We start from the raw sequence: 22,601 nt of genomic DNA on the forward strand, positions 1-22,601 counted from the left end.
TTGGCTGCCTCGAGCATATAAACTCTTTCTTTGTAATTTTTTTCTACCGGCTTATTCATTTCTTCAAGCGCAATCATCCTACGATCGCCGGGCTTTCTTTATCTTAATGGTTTTGACTTGTGTTTCGTAACAAGTACTTTGGACCCTTGGATGCTAAATTCTGGCCTCATTGGATGTTTTTTTTGGTTAATTTTTTTCAAAATTTCTCATTGGTGATTTGTAATCTACTTGTAGAGCAGAATACGTGCTCTTCGCAAGCCCAGGTTCAATGGGTGTGGATTGGGATCTATGTTGGATCTCTCGGTTTTTGTTCTGTTCTTTATAGTTATCATTGTTGAGTGATTTACTAAATGTTTAATGCTGGCTGATATTGGTATCTGTGCTTCCTTCTCTTTTTCCTTTTTATAAAAAAATAGTTTTCCGGCTGGCTCTGTCTGGAGGAGTAATCGGATTTTGCCACATTCCTAGGGCTTGAAATGTTGGTTGTTTGAGGAGTGATTTGATGGGTTGAACTCGAAGAATAATGGATTGCTTCATCAGCGACGACGAAGAATGTCGATTTTACGATGCTCAAGAGGATGTTCTGTCCATTGCTGATGATAAATCCGATGGCGGCACTGACACACCGAATGTGATATCGAATTGTTCTGAATACGAAGTGTGGGTTCGGAGCCCAGAGAGTGTTCAGGAGCGTCGCAGCAAGTTTATGAAGTGGATGGGGCTTAGTTCAGATCGAAGCGCCCTTGAAAATTTAGCTGACGGGGGCAGAATTGAAGATAATAGCGGAGCTGTGACAAGAATCTCTGGTTTTGAAGGTGAATTTTGTTCTAGTCGCTCTTCATTGTCTTGTTGGTCCACTGAAAATTTATCAGAAGAGCGCGGCTTAGTATGGGACAAGAAAATGGGTGACGACAGAGACATGGGTTTGGACCAATTGGTTGTTTCAGAGGAGCCTGGCGATTCCACAAAAGCCTCTGGGGAACCTCCCTCCTTCCAACATTTGATGGCGAAGGAGTTTGAGGATACTAATGTTTTTGGTTGTAAGGTGAAAAGGGCTAGAGGGGGTTGGTTCAGGAGATTACGCTCAATAACACGCATGATTGAGGGGCAAGTTGAAGGGGATAAGGGAAGACAAGAAGGCACTTCTCGAGTCTCAGGGTGTAGGATTCAGAGAGTAAAGGTCCGCCAATTCAGGAAGCAAATGAAGGAACTTTCAGCACTTTTCATGGGGCAAGATTTTCAAGCTCATGAAGGTTCAATTTCAGCCATGAAATTTAGTCCTGACGGGCAGTATCTTGCCAGTGCTGGTGAAGATGGTATTGTAAGATTGTGGAAAGTGGTGGAAGCTGAAAGATGTAATGAAAGTGACACTCCAGAACTTCATCCATCTTGCATATACTTTACAGTGAATAATCTCTCTGAATTGAAACCCTTTCATGTGGATAAAGAAAAAATGACCAAAGGGAGAAGCCTGAGAAAAACATCAGATTCTGCTTGCATTATTTTGCCTCCGAAGGTCTTTCGATTGTTGGAGAGACCATTGCATGAGTTCCATGGGCATGAAGGTGAAGTTTTGGATCTCTGTTGGTCAAACAATAATGTGAGTGAATATCATAAATTTATTTATTTTGTGGCTTAGGCGCCAAATTTGCTAAAAATGAAACATTCTGGAAACTGATTTGCTTCTTCATGTTTTTGGTGCAGCATCTGCTGTCATCTTCAGTTGACAAAACAGTTCGTCTATGGAGAGTGGGTTATGATCATTGCTTGAAAGTTTTCCCGCACTATAACTATGGTGTGCAGTATTTCTACTCTGAAGACATGAACCTAATGTACTTCCATCGGTCAAATTTGTCTCACAATTTTGCTTGTTTTGTTATAATGTCTCGCAGTGACATGCATTCAATTCAATCCTTTGGATGATAATTATTTCATTAGTGGATCTATAGATGGAAAAGTGCGCATTTGGGCAATTTCTGATTGTCATGTTGTTGATTGGACTGATGTTAGAGAAACTGTGACTGCTGTGTGTTATCGGCCTGATGGGCAGGTTTTGTTTCTTAACCAGTTATATTCTGTAGAATTAAAGGGTAGATAGAAACTTATTTTAGAATCTGATTATTTATCTGTTTATAATGCAGGGAGGGATTATTGGCTCCATGACAGGCAATTGTCGATTTTACAGTATATCAGGTACATATTTTCTACACACACATTTACATTTTCCCTTGGAGATATTTGTTTGCTGTAATTTGGCAAAATTTATGTTCATCGTATTCATTTAAGATTTTTACAATATTATTGCATCATGCTTGGTGACATGCGTAAAATGGTTTGTTGGATCTACATCTTGAATGTACTTGTTTTTCTGTTGAAGTGCATGATCTATATGCACTCAAAGTATGGTCTTTGTAATCGCATGATGTGTAAGATTGAGCATGTAAATCGAAGCTTCCTAATCTTTAAAATATAGCTGCAATTGAGGTTAATAATTCATAGTGGATGATAAAGGCCAACTATTTCTTTCTTACAGTAGCAGTTCCGTTGATAGATTTGGGGTTTGGGTTGGCTTTGAGCTACCAATCTACTTAAAGAACTTGCTTCATTTAATTTACTCTCGAAAGTTATATTTATTGTATAAATAAACTAGAAGTTGTTTTATAGTGGACGTTAGACCAACTTACTAGAGTAGTTTTGATGAGGAAGGAGCAAAATTCTGCATGCCAGAAAATCTTATACAAGCTGTAAGGGGAATGACATGTACTTGACTGCCGTTTTGACTTATACGATACTTAAAGACTGCCGTTTTAACTTATACAAGTTCTTACCAATTTGCTTATTTACATTTTGTTTCAGAGAATCACTTGCAGTTAGATTCCCAACTATGCTTGCTTAATAAGAAGAAACTTCCTGGCAGAGGGATAACTGGCTTTCAGGTACTTATTTCTGGCCCTCTAATGCCATGGCAATCCTTTTCACTTTTCCAGTCTACTTTCTGATTTTCTTTAAACAGCACTTACTATTCTTTAGTTGATTAATTTTATTATGTGTTATCTTTTAGTTTCTTCCACACGATTTTAGTAAAGTTATGGTTACCTGTGCTGATTCACAAGTCAGAATCCTTGATGGGCCTAATGTGGTTGGCAAATACAAAGGTATGTTCCTTTTTCTGATTCCTACCTATTGAGAGTTTTCCATCGGCTCCCTAATAATCAGTGAAATGCTTAAGGGTTAAAAAATCAGTTTCTGTATAATGGCTTATATATTCAATCTGCACTGCTACTTGTGTATGCAAAGATAAATGCTAAAAAATGATTGTTTGGAAGCCTTAGGAGGCTTTAACTGTTATTTTAATTATTTATATGTAGCTCATCAAGTGTTTAACGTGCTGTTACTAAGCTCATCTAATTTCTTTTCAGGTCTCAGTGCAGGGAATCATATGTCTGCATCTCTTACTTCAGATGGGAAACATATTTTATCAGCATCGGAGGACTCTAATGTATATCTCTGGAACGTTAGTCAGGAACAGTCTAGTCCCAGAAAAACCAAGAAGATAAGGTCTTGTGAGCGGTTCTTTTCAGATGCTTCCATTGCAGTGCCTTGGTGTGGTTTGAAATCTCAACATCCTGCAAATGAACATCAGCTGGATATTTTAGACCAGAGATCGTCTCAAACTGTATGTCCCAATCCACCTGCTTCTTTTTCTTTAGGCCAAGAGTTTTTCTCTGAGTCTCCTAGGGGATCTGCAACTTGGCCTGAGGAAAAGCTTAATTCTTCAAGCCCCAACCCTGGAAAATCTGCAATGCATAAATCTGATTACAAGTTCTTGAAAGCTTCTTGCCAGAGTACCTCCAGTGTTCATTCATGGGGTCTGGTGATCGTGACTGCAGGCTTGGATGGGCGGATAAAATCATTCCACAATTATGGGTTACCTGTTATTATTTGAAACCAGTGGCCTTTTCCCTTGTTGGAAAGAGAACCTAGATTCGTTGCTTTGCTTGGGGCATATTGTCCTCGGCAAATGGCATGCTGCTACTGTTCTGAGGGCCGAGAGTGATGTTGAACCGATAAGCTTGGCCGCACCAGTAACAAATCAGCTTTTTGAGGGACCCTCTTTGGATTTCAGGGAAATAACATCACCAATTACCTCATGACATGTGGCAGCGGTTCCATGGTTTTAACGTGAACCTGCTTGAAATCAAACAGCCATTGTCCGAACTTAGCTTGTCTCAATCCAGATCAAATTTCCATTTGTTGGAAAGAATCTTCTGGCCCCGAAAAAGTGATGCAAAGTCATGTGTTAAACCTCTACAGGAGAGACCCATGTGGGATACTGTCTATCTTCTTTCATATGGAAGAGCAGATTCAGGAACTGGTGGCTGAAGTTCAGTTAGAGAGAAAATGGTGGGGAAGCTAAGGATTTATATAACTGGCTGGTTTCAACCGATTAGATCTCTTTGTCTGCCAATCTCAAGTCCTTCTCATGGTGGGGCTGAATATTATATACACAGAGTTAGAGGTGGAGGTGTGGAGCTGTGGATGATTGCGACTGCCATTTCTGCTTCAAGACGTGCATTTTGCACTAAAAGATGCAAGCAAATAAGTAACCGAACTGATTAAGTTCTGTTTTTTAAAGTAGTTCTTCTAACAATATCATTGCTAGCTAACATTTAATTTATCATCTCTCAGTGTTAGGCTGACTTAATACTTTGTTAGTTATTAGGATCTTGTCCTACTGTTTTAGTCTGACAGGAAAATGCCATTTTGGTGTTGGCATATATGGAAATTTGTAATTTTCTTATGTAAATAAAATTTTTTGGCTCAACCTCTGGATGATGAGGTTCATGGCTTGTACCAAGTTTGTACACCGCACATAAACTATAGTTTCGTTTTTTTTCCCCACAACAGATAACGATGGGAATAAGATACTTTGATATTATTACACATGTTAGTGATAGTGACATTTGTAAGTATTGGTTTCATTCCACACCCATGTCAGTTGGTTTTATTCCACACCCCTGTCCTTCATGGTTCACTCAGTAACTCTGTTATGGAACAGAAACCACCGGCAAGGATCCTCTTGAGTGAGATCTGAAGTGGTAACGTAACAGTTTGAAACTTGTCCTCTGTCACGCAATTTAGATTTTTTTTTTGGGGGAAAAAAAGTCAAGCAAGACTTGTGAATTGCATTTATCACTGCACAAGGATTTTCACTTCCCTTCTTTGTAGAGGCATTTTTGTTGGAGCCAATCAATGTCAATTATATAATCTATTACTAATTTCATGTCATACATAAAAAGTTGTCTAGTTCTTGTATTTAAAAAAAAAAGTTCTTGGTGTAAGTATAATGCGGATTAATGCATCACTATCAAGTGAAATTAAGGAGGTGTTTGGGTAAGAATAAAACCATCGTTTCAGAAATGCTTTTACGGTATACGAAGTAAATATGTGGAGAAATTTGTCTCGATTTGTAAAAAAAAGTGCTTTTGAAAAGTGTTTTTGGAGTTACCCAAACAGGTTGTATTTTTTTTGAAGTGTGAACAAGGAAAAAACATATCTAAAAAAAGAACATTACATGGTTGATTTCAAAAAGGACTCGATTATGTGATGATGCTCAATTGACAAGCCTTTTGAACTCACTTTTCACTTTTCTGGTTTCAATTATATAATTGGGAGTATTCAATAAAGTATTAAAAAGCATCAATAACAAACTAATATCCTAAGTGGAGTTCAAATACAATTGGAACATTAAAAAACAATACACCTTTTATAGTTAGGAAAGAGGAACCTGGGATATGCACATGGGAGTTTAGTCTTTAACAATCTCATATTTAATCTTTCTATATGGACTTACCTTTTATTCTTCGGGTCCTTACCTTAATATGTCCCGTTCAAGTAATATCTGAATAAATGCCAATCCAATGAGCACACGGTAGTTTATTTCAAAGGCAAAAAAAAAAAAAAAAAATCCCATTTGTCAGCAATAAAAGTCACCCCTTCAAGCTCCAAATCCAATACACAAGTCCACAGATTTATGCAGATTTGAATGACAAATACTTTTTAACTGAGTTTTCGTTAAGAACCAACAATGCAACTTGGCTTTAAAAATATAAAGCGAAAGGCCAAACCACTGAGAAAGAGAGAGAGAAACACATAAGCAACTGGAAAACAAAATGTATTAAATGGAAGGTAGTGCGATGAAGAATAATGCTGCAGTGTATTGCCTTAATCATTCACATAACATCATGAACTATTTTATAAACTAAACTGGACGAGAAATTATTAAGGCAAGATAAATTGCAGAAGAATACAAAAGTGGATGAATGAAAGTGGGAAGGCATGAACAGGAAAAAGCAAATTGAGAAGCACATGATAATGAAACAATCTCTTGAGGCACATGCATGTGGGAAGCAGACAAACTTGCAACAAAATCACTGATTTATGTGCTGTAATCTCACTCAACCTTCTCTTCCTTTGCACTTTTTTTTGTTTATTTTATTTATTTATTTATTGCTGAATATGGATTAATCTAATATGATTTGCCTCACTAACCCGCCATTTCTGACACAAAACCATGTAAGTATTTAGTTTAATTGATGATTTGGTCTTTTAATTCCTGAACATCTTAATTAATGCTCTGTGTATCATTACTTTAAAGTAAGGTCGGTTTAATAATTCTTTTCAACGTATTTGTTTATAATAAAGCCCAATCATTTAAGTGCAATGTATTTCTAATCCCCAATTTCACCATTTAGAAGATTGTGTACAGATTGGACGAGAAGACAGTCTCCGTTTGGCTGTTGGAAATGATGGGGAAAAATTGATTAAATTAACAATGATCAATGATAAATTTTTTGTAGGAGTGGGGCAATTAAATAATATAAGCTCATGAATTTATATTTTCAATTTTTGATAAATGATAATGATAATTGCTATGAGAGAGATCATTCATATGGTCATAGTCATTAATACATGATTATTCAAACAAGAATCATACAAAATATGCTTATATTGTGAAAAATCATATGACAAATTGACAATGCCTGGTTACCTATGAATGATGTGGTTCCTAAAAACCCACCATAGATAATTAAACTATAAGAACAGAATTTCAGGCCAAAAAATCTATAAAAACAGAGTCAGAACATGCATTTTCAAAAATAACAAAAGCTTTCAAAGTACTACTTTCAGTTTTTAATATAAGATCTTGTTTGACTTTTATTTTGATCCTAAATATAAGACCCCAATCCACCTTGTCTTTCATTTTTATACATTTTTTCTTAAGGTAATCCTTCTAATAATGATAGTTCTAACCAATGTACTTGATTAGCAAGGATATTTTAGGAAAGACAACACATGTTTATTATAAATAACTAACTTAACTTCTTTTCTTAATCTCCTTAAATTAGTCAACTAGTTCTTATAATTAGAGGCGGAGGTAGTATGAATTATGTCAAAATACTGATTCAAGACCCACAATAGAAAATTTCTTATCACATTTATAAAGTTTACATGGAGTGTGTAATGTGTGAAGAGTTCGTCTCTTTTTTGGTAGCAAGAAAACAGCTTTGGTTTTAAAACAAAGGATTAAAAAAACATCTATTTCACTTTTTTTGTTTTTGGGCGACATGGCCGATGTAGATATTGCCAACGACATAACCCAATATTCTCCTTTTCGAACATTAGACTCATTTTTGTTTTTGGTATTTTGGTGGCAACATTACATTCTTTTCTGGGTTATTAAACTGGGCTTGTACAATTTAGCCCGAAACAACCTGTTGTTTTTTTTAAGGCCCACAGGGTAAATTTGCGAAACAGGACCGGCATCATATTATAGTATATTAAAATATACTTTAAAAGCAATTGATCATATTATCTCTATTTCTAATTATAAAACCTTATTTTTGGCCAAAAAAAAAAATTATAAAACCTTATTTAAAAGCTACAGACAAAATCTTATAATTAGGATCAGAGTTCGTAGTTAAAAAGAAAATCACAACCTATCTTTTGTAGGAATTTTTTATTTCAGATTTTGAGTAATACTCCTCCGGTCCTAATTATAAGACCCAATTGACTTATTTGAGGAGATTAAGGAAGTAAGTTAAATTGGTTATTTATAATAAATAAGTGTTGTCATTCCTAAAATATCCTTGCTAATTAAATATATTGGCTAAAACTATCATTATTAGAAGAATTATCTTGGAAAAAAATGTATAAATATAAGAGACAAAATGGATTGGGTCTTATAATTAGGACCAAATAAAAAGTCAAATTGGGTCTTATAATAAGGACCGGAGGAGTACCATTTTGGAAAATTTTTAATTATATTATTTAAATATAATAATACTCAGAATACAGTGTACGTGAAAAAGTGGGTAGATTATGGCTTCATAGTGCCACGAATGATGCCACGTAAAATATCTATTCGCGGATAAGCCGCAAGCGACAATGGCCGAAACTGATCGATACAGATAGAGAAGAAGCTTGCTGTTTCCTCTGAGAGCTATGGCCAACCTTTCGATCCCTCTCCCTCGAAACGCCTTTTCCGTCCGCTATTCCTTCCCCAAACGCTCCATTCTCGCTAATTCTGCGCCCCGCTTCTCCATAGCCGCCCGTTGCTCTGGTCTCTCACTCTTCATTCTCTTTGCTGCTTTCTTGTGTTTGTCGAATTTGGTTCATTTTTTTATGGAATTTTGTTCAGTTTCTGGAAACCTGTTGCTTATGTTTCCTTATTGTAATGTGTGGTGTGATTAGGTGAGTTGGATGGTGGCTCTGAGACTAATGAGAGGTTAGTTACTTTCAACAATATCAAGAGCTTGACCTGTGGCATTCTAGCTGCTTGGACTGTGACTGCTGCTGCTTTTCCCGTTATTGCTGCTAGCCAGGTTCGCTGCTTAAACTGGCCTTCAATTTGAATAGTGATAGCAAACTTAGTGGTGTTCGTTTCTTCATGTGTTTTCGTCAGAATTTATAGCGTTTTTTCTTTGATCCCCTTTTGCCCTACAAGTTTTGATCAAGGAGGTTAATGTGTGTCTCTTTAACGGAAGATCGTTGTTGGATTTCTGATTTGCTGCTCTTTGTAGTTTACACCACAGATTTCATAAGAATTCAGAGTTGATCTTTCTATATTAATTGATCCTGTTCTGTTTGAAGCTGCCATATTTTGTGTGTTCCCATTTTGCACAATGAGATTATAATTTTGTTTTAGAATTTGGACAGTTACTGTCCTTTCTAAAAACCTTTGCGTTGCATGAATGTTAAAGAATGACTTGTGTTATGTATGTTCATGACTTATGGATAACGTGGCTTTCTGCAAGTTATATATGTATATATATTGATGTTGATTTAGTCCCTCATTACCGAAATGGTGTGTACCAAATGAAATCAGTGTCAATTTCTTTTGTATATGGCCATTTAAAGTTTTTTAAAACCGTATGATGTGGACCGTTGAACGGTGATGTGGCAACATGAAATGAGATGTTAGCATACTAGCACCCCTCTTTCTTTTCAATAATGAAGCAAGTTACATACACTGCTTTAGCACAATAAGGAGATGGGCGGGAAGTAAACAAAGTTGCATAACTCGCCTTTAATTTTAGGATCAATAATATACAAACTGACAGTCCTGAAAGAAATTGGGAGTTGGGACATTCTTAGTTTGTTCTCCTATAAATGTTGTTCTCAAATTTGAAAATTGTCTCTGACAAGCGAGACCATTATCAATTTGGTCTCTGTGTGCTAGCTAATTCAAAACTAAATAAAAATGTGACACAGACCATTTCTTTGTATTCTAATTTCAGTCTCTAATTTGTCCTGAACATTTGAAGAAATATGAAGTTTAGTGTATGTCTTGTATAATTTTGCAGATATCACCCTCATTTGTTAAGGCCTTACATTTTCCGTGAAGGCCATCAATGTCTCTTGTCAGTATTCATGATTGCATATTTCTCCCAGCAGATTTCTGATGTTCTCGGTTTCGGAAACATACCATGCCAACTATAGATGTTATGAATTTATAACTGACAATAAGAAATGGTTTACTCCTATCTTCTAGAGGAATAGAAAATACAATGCCCTTTATGGTTTTCTTGCAGAGGCTGCCTCCATTGTCAACAGAACCCAATCGTTGTGAGCGTGCATTTGTAGGTAACACAATTGGTCAGGCAAACGGAGTTTATGACAAACCCTTAGATCTTCGGCTCTGTGATTACACTAATGAAAAGAACAACTTAAAGGGGAAGTCTCTATCTGCGGCACTCGTGGCAGATGCAAAGTTTGATGGTGCAGACATGACAGAAGTTGTGATGTCAAAGGCTTATGCTGTCGGTGCTAGCTTCAAAGGTAACAAGTTAACTTGGTTTCTCTGTTGTGAATTTGTGATCTTTGAAGGCCATCTACTTGTTTACTTGTTACTGTAGGTTTGTTACTTTAGGATATAGTAAAGTTCTTAATCTGAGAAAAACCAAGCGTTTTGGCTTCTTGCCGGTGAATTTTGACCCTGAAAGGTGTGGTTCAGTGTGATTAGAGAATGAGAAGAAATTTCCCTCAGAAAAGCATCAAGATGAAAGCAGAGCATATCATTGAACATGATATGTAAATCTCATGTTTTAAGGAATAGGGCCAAGAGTTAATATCAAGTCCATTTATATATTTGCTTTCGAAAGCCTAACTATGCAAGTTCAATAATGATCTTCACTTCTTGGTTAAAAGGTGATCGTCTAATGATTTTTCCTATTGAAACTTTGATCTCCAATGACCTTGTTCTTTTGCAGGAGTGGACTTCTCAAATGCAGTATTGGACCGAGTGAACTTTGGGAAAGCTAATCTTCAAGGAGCTGTGTTCAAGAACACATTACTGTCAGGGTCCACATTTGATGAAGCAAAGTTGGAAGATGCAGTATTTGAGGATACTATTATAGGTTACATTGATCTTCAGAAGCTATGCACAAACAAAACTATCAGTGATGAAGGGAGGGCTGAGCTGGGATGCAGGTGAACTGAGTAGACAACTGCTATATCTTAAACCGATAGGCATTGATCTCCGCTCACGCTTTATAATTAACGTATTCTCTCATGCAATTCGTTATACTGACAAACTGTAGACAATGGCATTGGCATATCTAATAGTATTGTTAACATGTCGTCGGCTCTCCAGTTTCCCCCAGTAACTCAAAATAAATACTCTCTCCGTATTATATTATATGTAAGTTACAACCAACTAATTTACATTAGATCAAAATATTTGTTAAAATTAGTTAAAAACAACAAATGTGCAAAAAATATTTTTTTTTTCAAATATACTTTTATCTATGGAGAGAGAGTGAAAGAATGAGTGAAGAAAATGAGAGATAATATATGATAACTAATATACAGTTACGTATTTAATGGGGGGTAAAAATCAAAAGAGCAGATTAAATTTTTAGACACACAAATTTATAAGATATAAAACCACCATTATTGCAAAGCAGCATGGTTCCCGGGACCAAGATACTCAAATCAGGATAAATAAATATCTATCTCCATTGCGCTCATCAAGAAGCGCATCTGGTGTAGTGGTATCATAGTACCCTCCCACGGTACTGACCGGGGTTCGATTCCCCGGATGCGCAGTGTTGATTTTTTTTGGTTTTTTTTCTTCCTTGATCAATTATTCTAAACGCACTTGGCCCCTCGCCATTAAGGGGGTGTTTGGGAAACCCAAAACCATAGTTTCAGAAGCACTTTTCCGTAAAACGAGGTAATCTCCTCCACATATTTACTTCGTAATCCGTAAAAGCACTTCTGAAACCATGGTTTGATTTCTACCCAAACACCCCCTAAATTCAAGGGATAATTATTTTTGGGAAGCACAAGTTCAGATGGTAATACTAATTTATTAGACCAAAACCCTATATTGCTTGAAGATGGGATGTGGTGGGACATTTTTATTCTTGTTATTGTCAATTTTCTGCCCTTATATTATATTTTATTATTCTTTTATTCCTACTTAACTCTATAAAGATTTTATCGTTCTGTATTTATCATGTCACATCTTGAGTATAAAAAAATAATGTCACTTCTAACAAAAAATATATTTTTTTAAATTGATTCATCTAAATCCAAAATTTTCATACAACTTAACATCATAGAGTTTGAAGGCTAAATTGTTGAATTTTAAGTTCAAATTATACTATTAATGACTTTAAGAGCATGGTATGTCTTCGGTGATTCAATCAACTAACGCCATTACACCATGTCTTCAACCGTCCTTTTCTTTTGTCTGAATCAATTGTCCCAAGTTGGAAACATTACCTAATAAAAATGCTAAAAAAATCCCTTTCTTTATCTTTATAATATTTCTTTTCCCTTCCATCTATATCTTTGTCTTCCTCATCCAACCACCCGAACCGCAACAAGCACCAACCCCACCTTTTTGCACGAAAAGTTTATTTTTACTTTTGAGTAATGCCATAGCTCATTTTTATTCTTTTGGGTAATTCCCAGGATATTGAACTTGAACCCCATCAAAAAACCAATATGTTTTGACTGGCAATTATGATAATCAACATTCATTTTCATAACTAGAAATTTCTTCCCGTGCGGTGTGCAGATTAGAATACTTGATTAGATTTTAAATTCTAATAAATTGTATTATCTAAGATAGCTCAAGATTTACTTCTTATAGAAACATGATTTTTTTTTTTTTTTACTGGGATTTGTATTAGAGATGGGGAATTTAGAGGAAACATATAAAAATTTAAAATTATTTATTTATTTCTCCATTTAAACCCTAAATCAACATACTATTTAGTTATGATACTTTCTATTTGATTCAATATATTCAAATCCCAATTAATATATTATTTAAATTAAAAATTAATTATTAATTTTTTTATTTGAGCCTCCAATTAAAATCCCATATAATAATAATGCTTCTTATTTAATTCAATATACCTAAATCCCCATCAAAATATTATTCAAATTTCATTAATTTGGTCTATCTGGATCTCATAATGTTATACCCGACCTATTTTTAAACAAATCGGTATTACAAGTTTTCAAGAATATAGTTGAGGATTGATTGATTTTCAACCCCTCAAGTTCATATTGGATCCAAGACATTAATTAATATAAATTTAAGAAATGTTTATTGTGGTTGTAAATGCATCTATATTGTTCCTTTACTTTTTACATCCATGAAGTGTTGAATGCACAGTATGGTTTTATACGTGTAAGAAATTGTATATACTTCAGTTAATTTTGAACTGATTTTTTTTTTGGCCTAGTAACTATGATTAAATTAAAACTATGTAATTTATAGAGTTAATAGTTATTCATTAACAACATATAATAACAAAAGTTAAAATTATTGTAAGGCATTTTAGGGAACAAAATCTGACCGTCAATTTAAAATATAGTGACATCCCACGTCGTCATGACAAATTGACAAGCCCATCAATAATCCAAGTGTACAAAACATGGTAGAAAACAGTTGAACTATGAGATCATGAATAATTCTATCTGCTTTGTCACTTCAATTGGCAAAAAAATTCAAATTTGCCGGCTGATCTATGAATATTATCTATCTCATAATCTATATAATAATTTACCGCCCTAAATTAAATATTATATTTATTTTTATTTCATTCATCAACTGAAATTAAACTAATATATTGTAAAATTTAATGTTAAATTCCGAACGAACTAAGAATAGGGAAATTTTGAACAATTTCGAAATTAAAAAGAATAAAATAAATTGATTTTAAATTGGGAAAAATAAATTGAAGCTTTTATAAAATAGAAAAATGAAAATAAGAGAAACTACTAGATTTCATCAACAAATGACAAATTTAAGGATTCAACAATTAACAGCATGTTTTAGGATGCATACTTTGGATTTGATATGAAGCATTTCTTTCCTTCCCTGTGCATTAATGAGACAGCCCCGAAAAGCCCCACGTTGGCTTGTTTTTGTTCATTAAGTTATTTTTTGAGTTTTAATTAAATCATAATAAATATAAATTCTCCAATAACATGTCAAATGTTTAATTTAGTCAGAATTATACAGTTAACTCTAAAAACCAAATGCCATTTATGTTCTACAACAACTGAAATTGTAACTGTTGTCATGAAAAAATAAAAATTTTTATTTTATTTTCCCATCATTTCCCCACAAATATTCTTGTTCTCTTGCCAAAATTTTCCCGCGAATATAAGCAAGGTGAATTACTGATGGACACCCCAGAGTGAAAGCTCAGCCGCTATGGTATAAACAATAGGATGAGGTGAAAAGTGGGTTTTGTCTTTATGCGGCGATCATGAGTAAAGCATTAGGAACGAGATGTACTTGCGACCCATTAACCTAATCAGCCATAATGCTTGATTGACTTCACTTGCATTTTTGGTTGTTGGGCTTGAACCAACTTTGAGCTGCCATTCCATGAGTACCTAAAATTCCTTTCAGTTTTTAGCCTCTTAAGCTGACTGTCAAATGTCGTCAACCTTGCATAACCCGCTATACAGTTCTCATCACTCCCACTTAACAAACTTTTTTCATTACCTAAAATACCCTGATGAAATAGACCTTCATGTTTAATCCCTGAGGACTTTTCAAGTCATTTAGGGCAGCCTAGTTAGTGTTCCTCGACTCAAATTGCATCCAAATAGGACTTGCTTACAAATACACGAGAAAGTGGGCAATTTAGCTCTCATTCGGTGGCCACTTTGGGCTGTGGCTTTTAGACAATCCTGCACTTCCTAGATATTATATATGTTATGGAACTATGGGATATGGAATTGTATTTGTGCGGTATTGCTAGATTCACACACAGTGAGAGAGAGGGGAAGGGGGGCGAGGAGAAGGAAGAGGGGCATAGAGATTAAAGTTCCCCTTTTTAAAGTTTCTTGCTCAAATGAGTATTCCAACCACAGTTGCAGTTTGCATCAGATCAGTATGTACCATGGTGTCTCTGAGCCTGAGATGCTCACTTGAGCAAGCAATCTTAGAAAGTGGGAGGCTGTTGACTGTTGTTGCCGCCAACTTTTGTGCTCTTCAAGCTTTGATCAATTGTCAGATAAGTTCCCACGTCCCCTTTTTACTATTCGTGCTTACCTGCCCATCATCAAATGGAATCCATTACTTTCTTTCACAGCTAGCATGTGTTATAACCAAGGATATGATAACTGTCATTATAATTCAGAGCCTCGTACATTCTTAAGATTCTATTTGAACTGGTTGCTTTGCTTTGTTCTTTCTCTTTCTCTCTCTCTTTCCTTTGTTCCAATGAAAGTCTGTGAAAATGGTTGATGGTGTCTTTTTTTCTTTTTGGGCCACTCAACATTAGATAGCAAGAAACACAGTAAAAGCTTCTTGGCAACTTTCGGCAGAAAAAGAATCGACAGCAAATCCTGATGCACCGTCCACCGTCCCTCGTTTCGTAGCTACCGACTAGAAAATGCCGCTAGTTAAAATTTTCAAAGGAGGCCAAGAATGGTGCCATTTTTTGCACCACCCCGAGTGCAGCAAAAACCTCTGAAGTCAGAAGCAGTGGAGCTTATCAGACGTCACAAAATCTGAAATGGGCATTGACAATCTAAGGAGTTCAGTTCCTGCCCATACAAATAAGTTGACAGATAAGCCTATCAAACTGTACCTGATTTGAGCAAACTTCGCCAAGACGGCAGGGTTGAAGTGCAGCAACATGACTCTGTCTTCTAGGCAGAATAAACACAGAGACGAAGATTTGCAATAATACCTTACCCATCGTGGGAAGGAAAGGTTGTTCTCCTGTCCGGCTAACTGCAAGTAATACCTGACCTGTGTACTTTCGTATTATATCGTTTCTGATAGAGTCAGAAGTGAACATATAAACATTGATCAAGCTAGCATAAATGATTATGGTTTATACTAATAATGATTATAAAATAAAAGGGAGATTCAAAGTCCAAAAAGCTAATGGGGGATGGCAATTTAATTCACTTAAGCAAGCACAAACAGGGAGCTTTCTCACAATCTCACCCAAAGAAGATCCTTAGCAGCAAGAATTCCCCCTTGTCACAAAGCAAGGTATCACGGGATTACTTCATCATTGGCATCCTCGAATTCACCACCATTCATCATCTTCATTACCTACAGCCATGGAGAAGGCTGCTGGAGCATCCCTTGCTTCTATACTCAAAGGATATATGCTTCTACTTTCATTGTCTCTCATCCAAGGTATGCCAATGGATAGTAATTTCCCTTATAGAATTGTAGCTTCTATACAGAATATAAAAACCTAGTGATCCATGTCTTCCAGGAATACAAGGAATTGGGGTTAACTATGGCACGGTAGCAAATAATCTTCCACCACCACCTCAAGTTGCAAAGTTCCTCTCAGAATCCACCATCATCAACCGTGTGAGACTCTTCGATGCTAACCCAGAAATTTTACGAGCATTTGCTCATACGGGGATTGAAATTTCCATTACAGTCCCAAATGATCAAATCCCCCACCTGACTAACCTAACATTTGCCCAACAATGGCTGAACACCAGTGTGCAACCTTTCGTGGCCGATACCAACCTCATCCGAATCCTAGTTGGCAACGAAGTCATATCCACAGCAAACAAACTCCTAATCAGCAACCTTGTTCCCGCCATGCAAACTCTTCACACAGCCCTCGCCGGATCCTCCCTAGACAACCGCATAAAAATATCGACGCCGAACTCGTTAGGCATATTGTCGAACTCCAGCCCCCCTTCCACCAGTAGATTCCGGCAAGGCTACGACACTCATGTGATTAAACCGATGCTTAGTTTTCTAGAGGCCACCGATTCCCCCTTCATGGTTAACCCTTACCCGTTCTTCGGTTGCACCGCCGAAACGCTAGATTACGCACTTTTCCGGGGGAACCCCGGAGAGGTGGATCAAAACACTGGGCTTCGATACACGAACATGTTAGATGCGCAACTCGATGCTGTTTACTCGGCCCTGAAGGATCTGGGCTTTGAGAACCTTGAGATTGTTATTGCAGAAACGGGCTGGCCCACATTAGGCGAAGCCCAACAAATAGGTGTCGACCCAAGTTCTGCTGCTGCGTTTAACGGAAACCTTGTTCGCCACGTGTCTTCTGGGGAGGGAACGCCTCTCATGCCAAACAGGACATTCGATGCGTACATATTTGCGCTTTTCGATGAAAATCTTAAGCCCGGCCCAATTTGTGAGAGGAACTTTGGGCTATTTAGGCCCAACATGACACCCTCCTACGACATTGGGCTTATGAAGAAAACAGTAACAGTAACGACCTCGGCAGGTGCTTCTTGCGGAGCGTTTTGGTTAACCGTGGTTGCGTTGAACTTGGTTGGATTGCGGGCTTGAATGAGCCAGGCTCGGTGTTCATTTCCAATAGGCCAAATCTAGGCCCATTAAGAGCCCATGTGAGAAGCCACAGTTGGGTCTGCCCAAAACAGAGGCAAGCCCAGGATTATATTTGTGGGCCGATTCAAGAAGGTGGGGATTGCGTCGCAACAGATCCTACCGTCAGATTCAGATCTCATGCTGCGTCCACCATTGATACTGGTGATCAAGCAAGGAGAAGGAACGAATACGATTGCGATTTTGAAGGAACTGGATCCATAACCACCGTCGATCCAAGGGAGTATTTGGTGGTATTTAATGAAATTGTAGATACCGAGATTTTTTGTGTTTTTTTTTTGGTTTAATGAAATGAAATTCAAGGGACAAACGAGGAATGAAACAGAAATTAGCTGGGGGCTTATGGCTATTGGCTTCTGAAAAGTAGGATCGGATAATGAATGGGAACATACTTGCTGCTTTGGAAGATAATAGAAACTGCCATATTCTTTACTTTTACAATGAAAACTCGCATCATGTTGTACCACGGAGAAGGAAGGCATATATAATATTACTTCCGGTCCTTAATATAGTACCTCGTTTGATTTATATGTTAGTTCTAAATATAAGACCCCAATCCATTTGGTCTCTCACATTTACTCAATTTTTTTCAAGATAGTCCTTCTAATAATTATAGTTTTAGCCAATATACTTGATTAGTAATGATATTTTAAGAAAGACAACACTTATTTATTACAAATAACTAACTTAACTTCTTTCTTTAATTTCCTCAAATTAGTCAACTGGCTCTTATAACTAGGATCGGAGGTAGTAGTACTAGTTCAATAAAAGGATGATATGGAAGTAGATCTGAAAGTTCTCCGAGATGCTCTCCACCGCCTTCGAAAGCTCTCCCAAGGACGACCCTCCACCACATCCTGGAGATGATCCCAGCACTAAGAAAGTTAAAATAAGAGATGATCAAGAGATCAATGAATCGACGGATGCAGATTGCTCCTCTTCTTTTCCTTCTCCGGAAACGCACGTATCTGCTACTCTCTCGCCGGAGCTTGTTCCTGAAACCCAGGTGATCACATCTCCTCCTACCTTTGCGGAAGTCACTCGAATGAATGTTGATAAGCAGACTGCCTCCTTCAAAGACACCCTCCTTGATGCTGATAAGAGTTTCAATGAGGAAGAAGATGAAGTGATTCTACAACAAGGTGATGTCACAATAGGAATGAATGGTAACATTCCTACCGTCAACTTCGCAGCTCATGTTCTCGACGCCCTGAACAAAAGAATGGGATTCGTCGTGGTAGTAAAGCTCCTTGGCCGTTCCATAAGCTATCGACAACTACGAACACAGTTACAGATTCTATGGAAGCCAACCGGAAAATTCCAACTCACTGACTTGGATGATGATTGTTTCTTGGTAAAATTCAAAGATGATCTGGACTACCAAAATGCTCTTATTAATGGACCGTGGGTAGTCTTCGGGCACTATCTGACCGTTCAACCTTGGGCTCCTTCATTTAAGCCTCACGAGCATGTTATTAATCAGGTTGTCGGCTGGGTCAGGTTGCCTCGTTTGCCGGCAAGATACTACCATAAGAATGTTATCCGTTCTATCGGCAGCATTTTTGGAGAGGTCATCCGAGTGGACTATAATACTGAAACAGGTGATAGGGGTAAGTTTGCAAGATTAGCAGTTATTATTGACCTTACCAAACCTCTCACTTCTAAAATCCAAGTTGACGGAGAGACCATTTATGTTGAATACGAAGGTCTCCCAACAATTTGTTTTCACTGTGGGAGATTCGGACATCTCGAGGACTCTTGCGCCGAAAAAACAACAACTGAGGCTCACTCGTCGGCACCATCGGAGACAGCTCCAGTTTCATCAGAGCGTGTAAATAATCAAGAACCAGCCGCGCGTGAGACAAACCAATTTGGTGCTTGGATGCAAGTACAACGTAGGAGGCGCCTAACGGTCAGGGGGTACAAAAAAGATGACGGCTATGGCAACCACGGCATTTCCACAACAACACGATTTGATGCCCTTAATGAGGCAAGGATTTTAGAAGGAGGACGCCATGAGGTGTACGACACTGTCAGACAATACCCAAACGGAGATGCCAATACAACCAGACGTAAAGGCAAGGAGCCAAAAACCTCAAAAAAGGCAAATTCCACTAGCAGACAAAAAGAGAATCACCAGGTGGTCCCTAGCAAGGAATGCATCTTTAATTCTCCACATTACAAATCTCTACAAGCACAAACCACTTTGGATAACGAGCATAACTCGGTGGTCATTATTAATGATAGCCGAGTCCCATTACGTACCCAAGATACCCCAACTATTTTGGGCCAGAATCCCCACAACCAAGCCCATTCAACCTCACTAAAACCCCCTGACCCGAAATCTGCAAATAGGGGCATCAAGTTAGGGACTGGGCTGCATGTTCATAATCTTGGTGCCAAACCCAACGAACATGTAGCGGGACCTTCTGTTAAAACAATGAAGGAAATAGCTAGAGGCTTGCTTGAGGAACAGAGAGAAGTTTTGAACGAAGAAGACGTTGCAATGCTCGTAGAGGGAGTTGACTTTAACTCTATTCCTATGAATTAATTTTATTTATGTCTATCATTACTTGGAATTGTCAAGGTGCCTCTAACAAGAGGTTCCCTTCTATTTTTAAATCTTTGGTTGCTATTTATAAGCCTGAAATTTTTGTGATAATGGAACCACGTATCTCAGGCATCAAAGCTAATAGAGTCATCAAGAAGTTAGGATTTCAACATACTCACCGTATTGAAGCTAGAGGATTCTCTGGAGGCATATGGATTTTCTGGTCAAGCAAAGTGAAAGTGAAAGTTATTTCTAATCACCTTCAATTTGTTCACATGGAGGTCCTTTATCTTGCAGAGAATGTTCAATTTCTGTTCACAGCTATTTATGGTAGTCCTCAAGCTACCCTCAGAAAATATTTATGGAGTGATCTCACTGTCTTGGCACCGAGTCCTAATACTCCATGGCTTTTAGCTGGGGATTTCAATGCTACTGTTCACCGTGAGAAAAGGAAGGGGGGTTCTGATAGAATCAATCATGGCTGTAGTTTATTCAAGGCTTTTATGGATTATCATAGCCTTCTTGATTTGGGCTTTACTGGACCAAATTTCACTTGGAGGCGTGGTACCCTTCTTGTGCGTCTTGACCGTGCAATATGTAATCCATCATGGCTTAATTTATTTGGTGATAGTAAAGTGGACCATTTGCCAAAAATTTTGTCTGACCACAGGCCCATTATGATTAAATTGGGCTTCACTAGTAGATATAATCAACCAGATAAGCCCTTCAAATTTTTGGCCTCATGGTTGACTCACCCGGATTTTCCTAATCTGATCAAGAAAAGTTGGGCATCCAACCAAGACCTCATAACTAATATCAAGACTTTCTCTCGAGCAGCCCAGACTTGGAATTCACAGACTTTTGGGGGAATTGAGATTCGAAAGAAACGCCTCCTCTCTCGCCTCCGAGGAGTTCAACGACACCTTGAAGATCACCCCTTCTCTGATTTTCTTATTGAGCTGGATCAAACTTTAAGAGCAGAATATGAGGACATTTGCTTTCAAGAGGAACTATTATGGCTTCAAAAATCATCCTCAGAATGGCTATGTTTAGGGGATCGAAATACTTCATTCTACCATACCAAAGCTTTAATACGAAAACGTCGAAATCATATTTCAAGATTGAAATCTAATCAAGGGGAATGGATTGACAATGAGGAGCAGCTCTCTAGTATGGCTCGGGATTTCTTCATCCATTTGTATACCATTGATGACAATCAATTTCATCCTCTTGCTATCCGAGGTGCGTTTCCCCCAATCTCCCCTTCTGACTTTATTACTTTGGATAGAGTAGTTACGATTGAAGAGCTAAAGCAAGCCTTGTTTGAAATGAAGCCACTCAAATCTCTTGGAATTGATGGGTTGCACGCCCTTTTCTATCAAAGCCAGTGGAATATAGTGGGTCCTAATCTCCTCTCTCTTATGCAACAACTCTGGATGGGTCACCCTCTAGACCCTTTCTTGAATCGTACTCTTATTGCTTTGATTCCTAAAGTTAACAAGCCCAGTTATATTAGTGAATTTCGACCTATCAGTTTATGCCCTGTTGCTTATAAAATAGTGTCCAAGGTTACTGCGAATAGACTAAGGGTGCTCTTGCCAAATCTTATAAGCCCCTACCAATCCAGTTTCATTCAAGGGCGAAGCATTATTGATAATATCATTATAGCTCAAGAAACTGTTCACTCCATGAGAAAAAAGCGAGGTAAGGAAGGATGGATGGCCATAAAAATAGATCTTGAAAAAGCTTTTGACAAATTAAGATGGGATTTCATTGAGGACACACTACAGGATGTTGGTCTGCCTGATGCTATGGTTAGGCTAATTATGAACTGTATCACATCTCCTACTATGCAGGTCTTGTGGAATGGTAAACCTTCAACCCCTTTTGTTCCTATGAGGGGAATTAGACAAGGTGATCCTTTGTCACCATATATCTTTGTACTTTGCATGGAACGTCTTTCACAAGCTATCACAGCTAAAGTAAACAAAGGGGTATGGAAAACTATCAAAATGGGGCGTAATGGTATACCTCTTTCACACTTATTCTTTGCCGATGACTTAATCATTTTTGGTCACACCACATCTACTCAATTGGTTGTGATTAAACGAATTCTACAAGATTTTGTAAGTCTTCTGGGCATAAGATCAGCCAATCCAAGACTAAAATATATTTCTCTAACAATGTTCATTCAAGCATCAGAAGGCATATTTGTAATGAACTGGGCTATAATCAAACTGAATCACTTGGCAAGTATCTGGGTGTACCTTTGATTACTGGGAGAGTTTCTTCAAGCACTTATAAATATGTTCTTGAAAGAATTCATTCTAAGCTTGCTGGATGGAAAAGTCGATCTCTCTCTCTCGCTGGTCGCATCACTTTGGCCAAGTCTGTTCTTTCTTCTGTTCCTTTATATGCTATGCAAAGTACTTTGCTTCCTGCTTCTTGTTGCAATGAAATCGAAAAAATTATAAGGAAATTTATTTGGGGCTACTCTGATGATCATCGTGGGGTGAGCCTAGTCAAATGGAGTGAACTTTGTCAGCCTTTGAGGAATGGTGGTTGTGGAATTCTAAGATTTGAATCACAAAATAAGGCTCTCTTATCCAAGCTTATTTACCATATGTTCTCACAGCCTGACACTCTTTAGGTTAA

The 22,601-nt window shown here is 37.5% G+C and overlaps 3 protein-coding genes and 1 non-coding gene across 4 annotated transcripts; all 4 read left to right on the forward strand.

Moving 5' to 3' along the window:
* Positions 1-73: 73 nt before the first annotated feature.
* LOC114745844 (WD repeat-containing protein 44-like) lies at positions 74-4,436 on the forward strand. The gene is made up of 8 exons (XM_028934010.1): positions 74-272; positions 417-1,600; positions 1,705-1,795; positions 1,893-2,050; positions 2,142-2,193; positions 2,857-2,936; positions 3,062-3,155; positions 3,420-4,436. The coding sequence occupies exons 2-8, from the start codon at positions 524-526 to the stop codon at positions 3,944-3,946; spliced, it is 2,079 nt and encodes a 692-aa protein (XP_028789843.1). The 5' UTR covers positions 74-272; positions 417-523; the 3' UTR covers positions 3,947-4,436.
* A 4,027-nt stretch (positions 4,437-8,463) lies between these two features.
* Positions 8,464-11,116, forward strand: LOC114745845 (thylakoid lumenal 17.4 kDa protein, chloroplastic). Its single transcript, XM_028934011.1, has 4 exons — positions 8,464-8,623; positions 8,755-8,885; positions 10,095-10,341; positions 10,773-11,116. Exons 1-4 carry the CDS (start codon positions 8,506-8,508, stop codon positions 10,994-10,996), a joined length of 720 nt encoding a protein of 239 aa, XP_028789844.1. The 5' UTR covers positions 8,464-8,505; the 3' UTR covers positions 10,997-11,116.
* A 422-nt stretch (positions 11,117-11,538) lies between these two features.
* On the forward strand, positions 11,539-11,609 carry TRNAG-CCC (transfer RNA glycine (anticodon CCC)). The gene has a single exon. It is a non-coding gene; the product is annotated as a tRNA-Gly (tRNA).
* A 3,974-nt stretch (positions 11,610-15,583) lies between these two features.
* On the forward strand, positions 15,584-17,755 carry LOC114745843 (glucan endo-1,3-beta-glucosidase-like). The gene is made up of 4 exons (XM_028934009.1): positions 15,584-16,195; positions 16,278-17,273; positions 17,348-17,628; positions 17,699-17,755. Exons 1-4 carry the CDS (start codon positions 16,117-16,119, stop codon positions 17,753-17,755), a joined length of 1,413 nt encoding a protein of 470 aa, XP_028789842.1. The 5' UTR covers positions 15,584-16,116.
* The last annotated feature ends 4,846 nt before the right edge of the window (positions 17,756-22,601 follow it).

Source organism: Neltuma alba, unplaced genomic scaffold (assembly GCF_004799145.2).
Source record: "Neltuma alba isolate B1F8T4 unplaced genomic scaffold, ASM479914v2 tig00004848_pilon, whole genome shotgun sequence".
Classification (NCBI taxonomy): Eukaryota; Viridiplantae; Streptophyta; class Magnoliopsida; order Fabales; family Fabaceae; genus Neltuma; species Neltuma alba.

Coding starts and splice junctions, on each gene's coding strand:
- LOC114745844 (XM_028934010.1), top strand. CDS start 524: ATGGATTGCTTCATCAGCGACGACGAAGAATGTCGATTTTACGATGCT. Junction 1,796..1,892: donor TTTCCCGCACTATAACTATG/GTGTGCAGTATT, acceptor AATGTCTCGCAG/TGACATGCATTCAATTCAAT. Junction 2,051..2,141: donor GTTATCGGCCTGATGGGCAG/GTTTTGTTTCTT, acceptor TTTATAATGCAG/GGAGGGATTATTGGCTCCAT.
- LOC114745843 (XM_028934009.1), top strand. CDS start 16,117: ATGGAGAAGGCTGCTGGAGCATCCCTTGCTTCTATACTCAAAGGATAT. Junction 17,274..17,347: donor AACAGTAACGACCTCGGCAG/GTGCTTCTTGCG, acceptor TGAATGAGCCAG/GCTCGGTGTTCATTTCCAAT. Junction 17,629..17,698: donor ATCCAAGGGAGTATTTGGTG/GTATTTAATGAA, acceptor ATGAAATTCAAG/GGACAAACGAGGAATGAAAC.
- LOC114745845 (XM_028934011.1), top strand. CDS start 8,506: ATGGCCAACCTTTCGATCCCTCTCCCTCGAAACGCCTTTTCCGTCCGC. Junction 8,886..10,094: donor CCGTTATTGCTGCTAGCCAG/GTTCGCTGCTTA, acceptor GTTTTCTTGCAG/AGGCTGCCTCCATTGTCAAC. Junction 10,342..10,772: donor TGTCGGTGCTAGCTTCAAAG/GTAACAAGTTAA, acceptor GTTCTTTTGCAG/GAGTGGACTTCTCAAATGCA.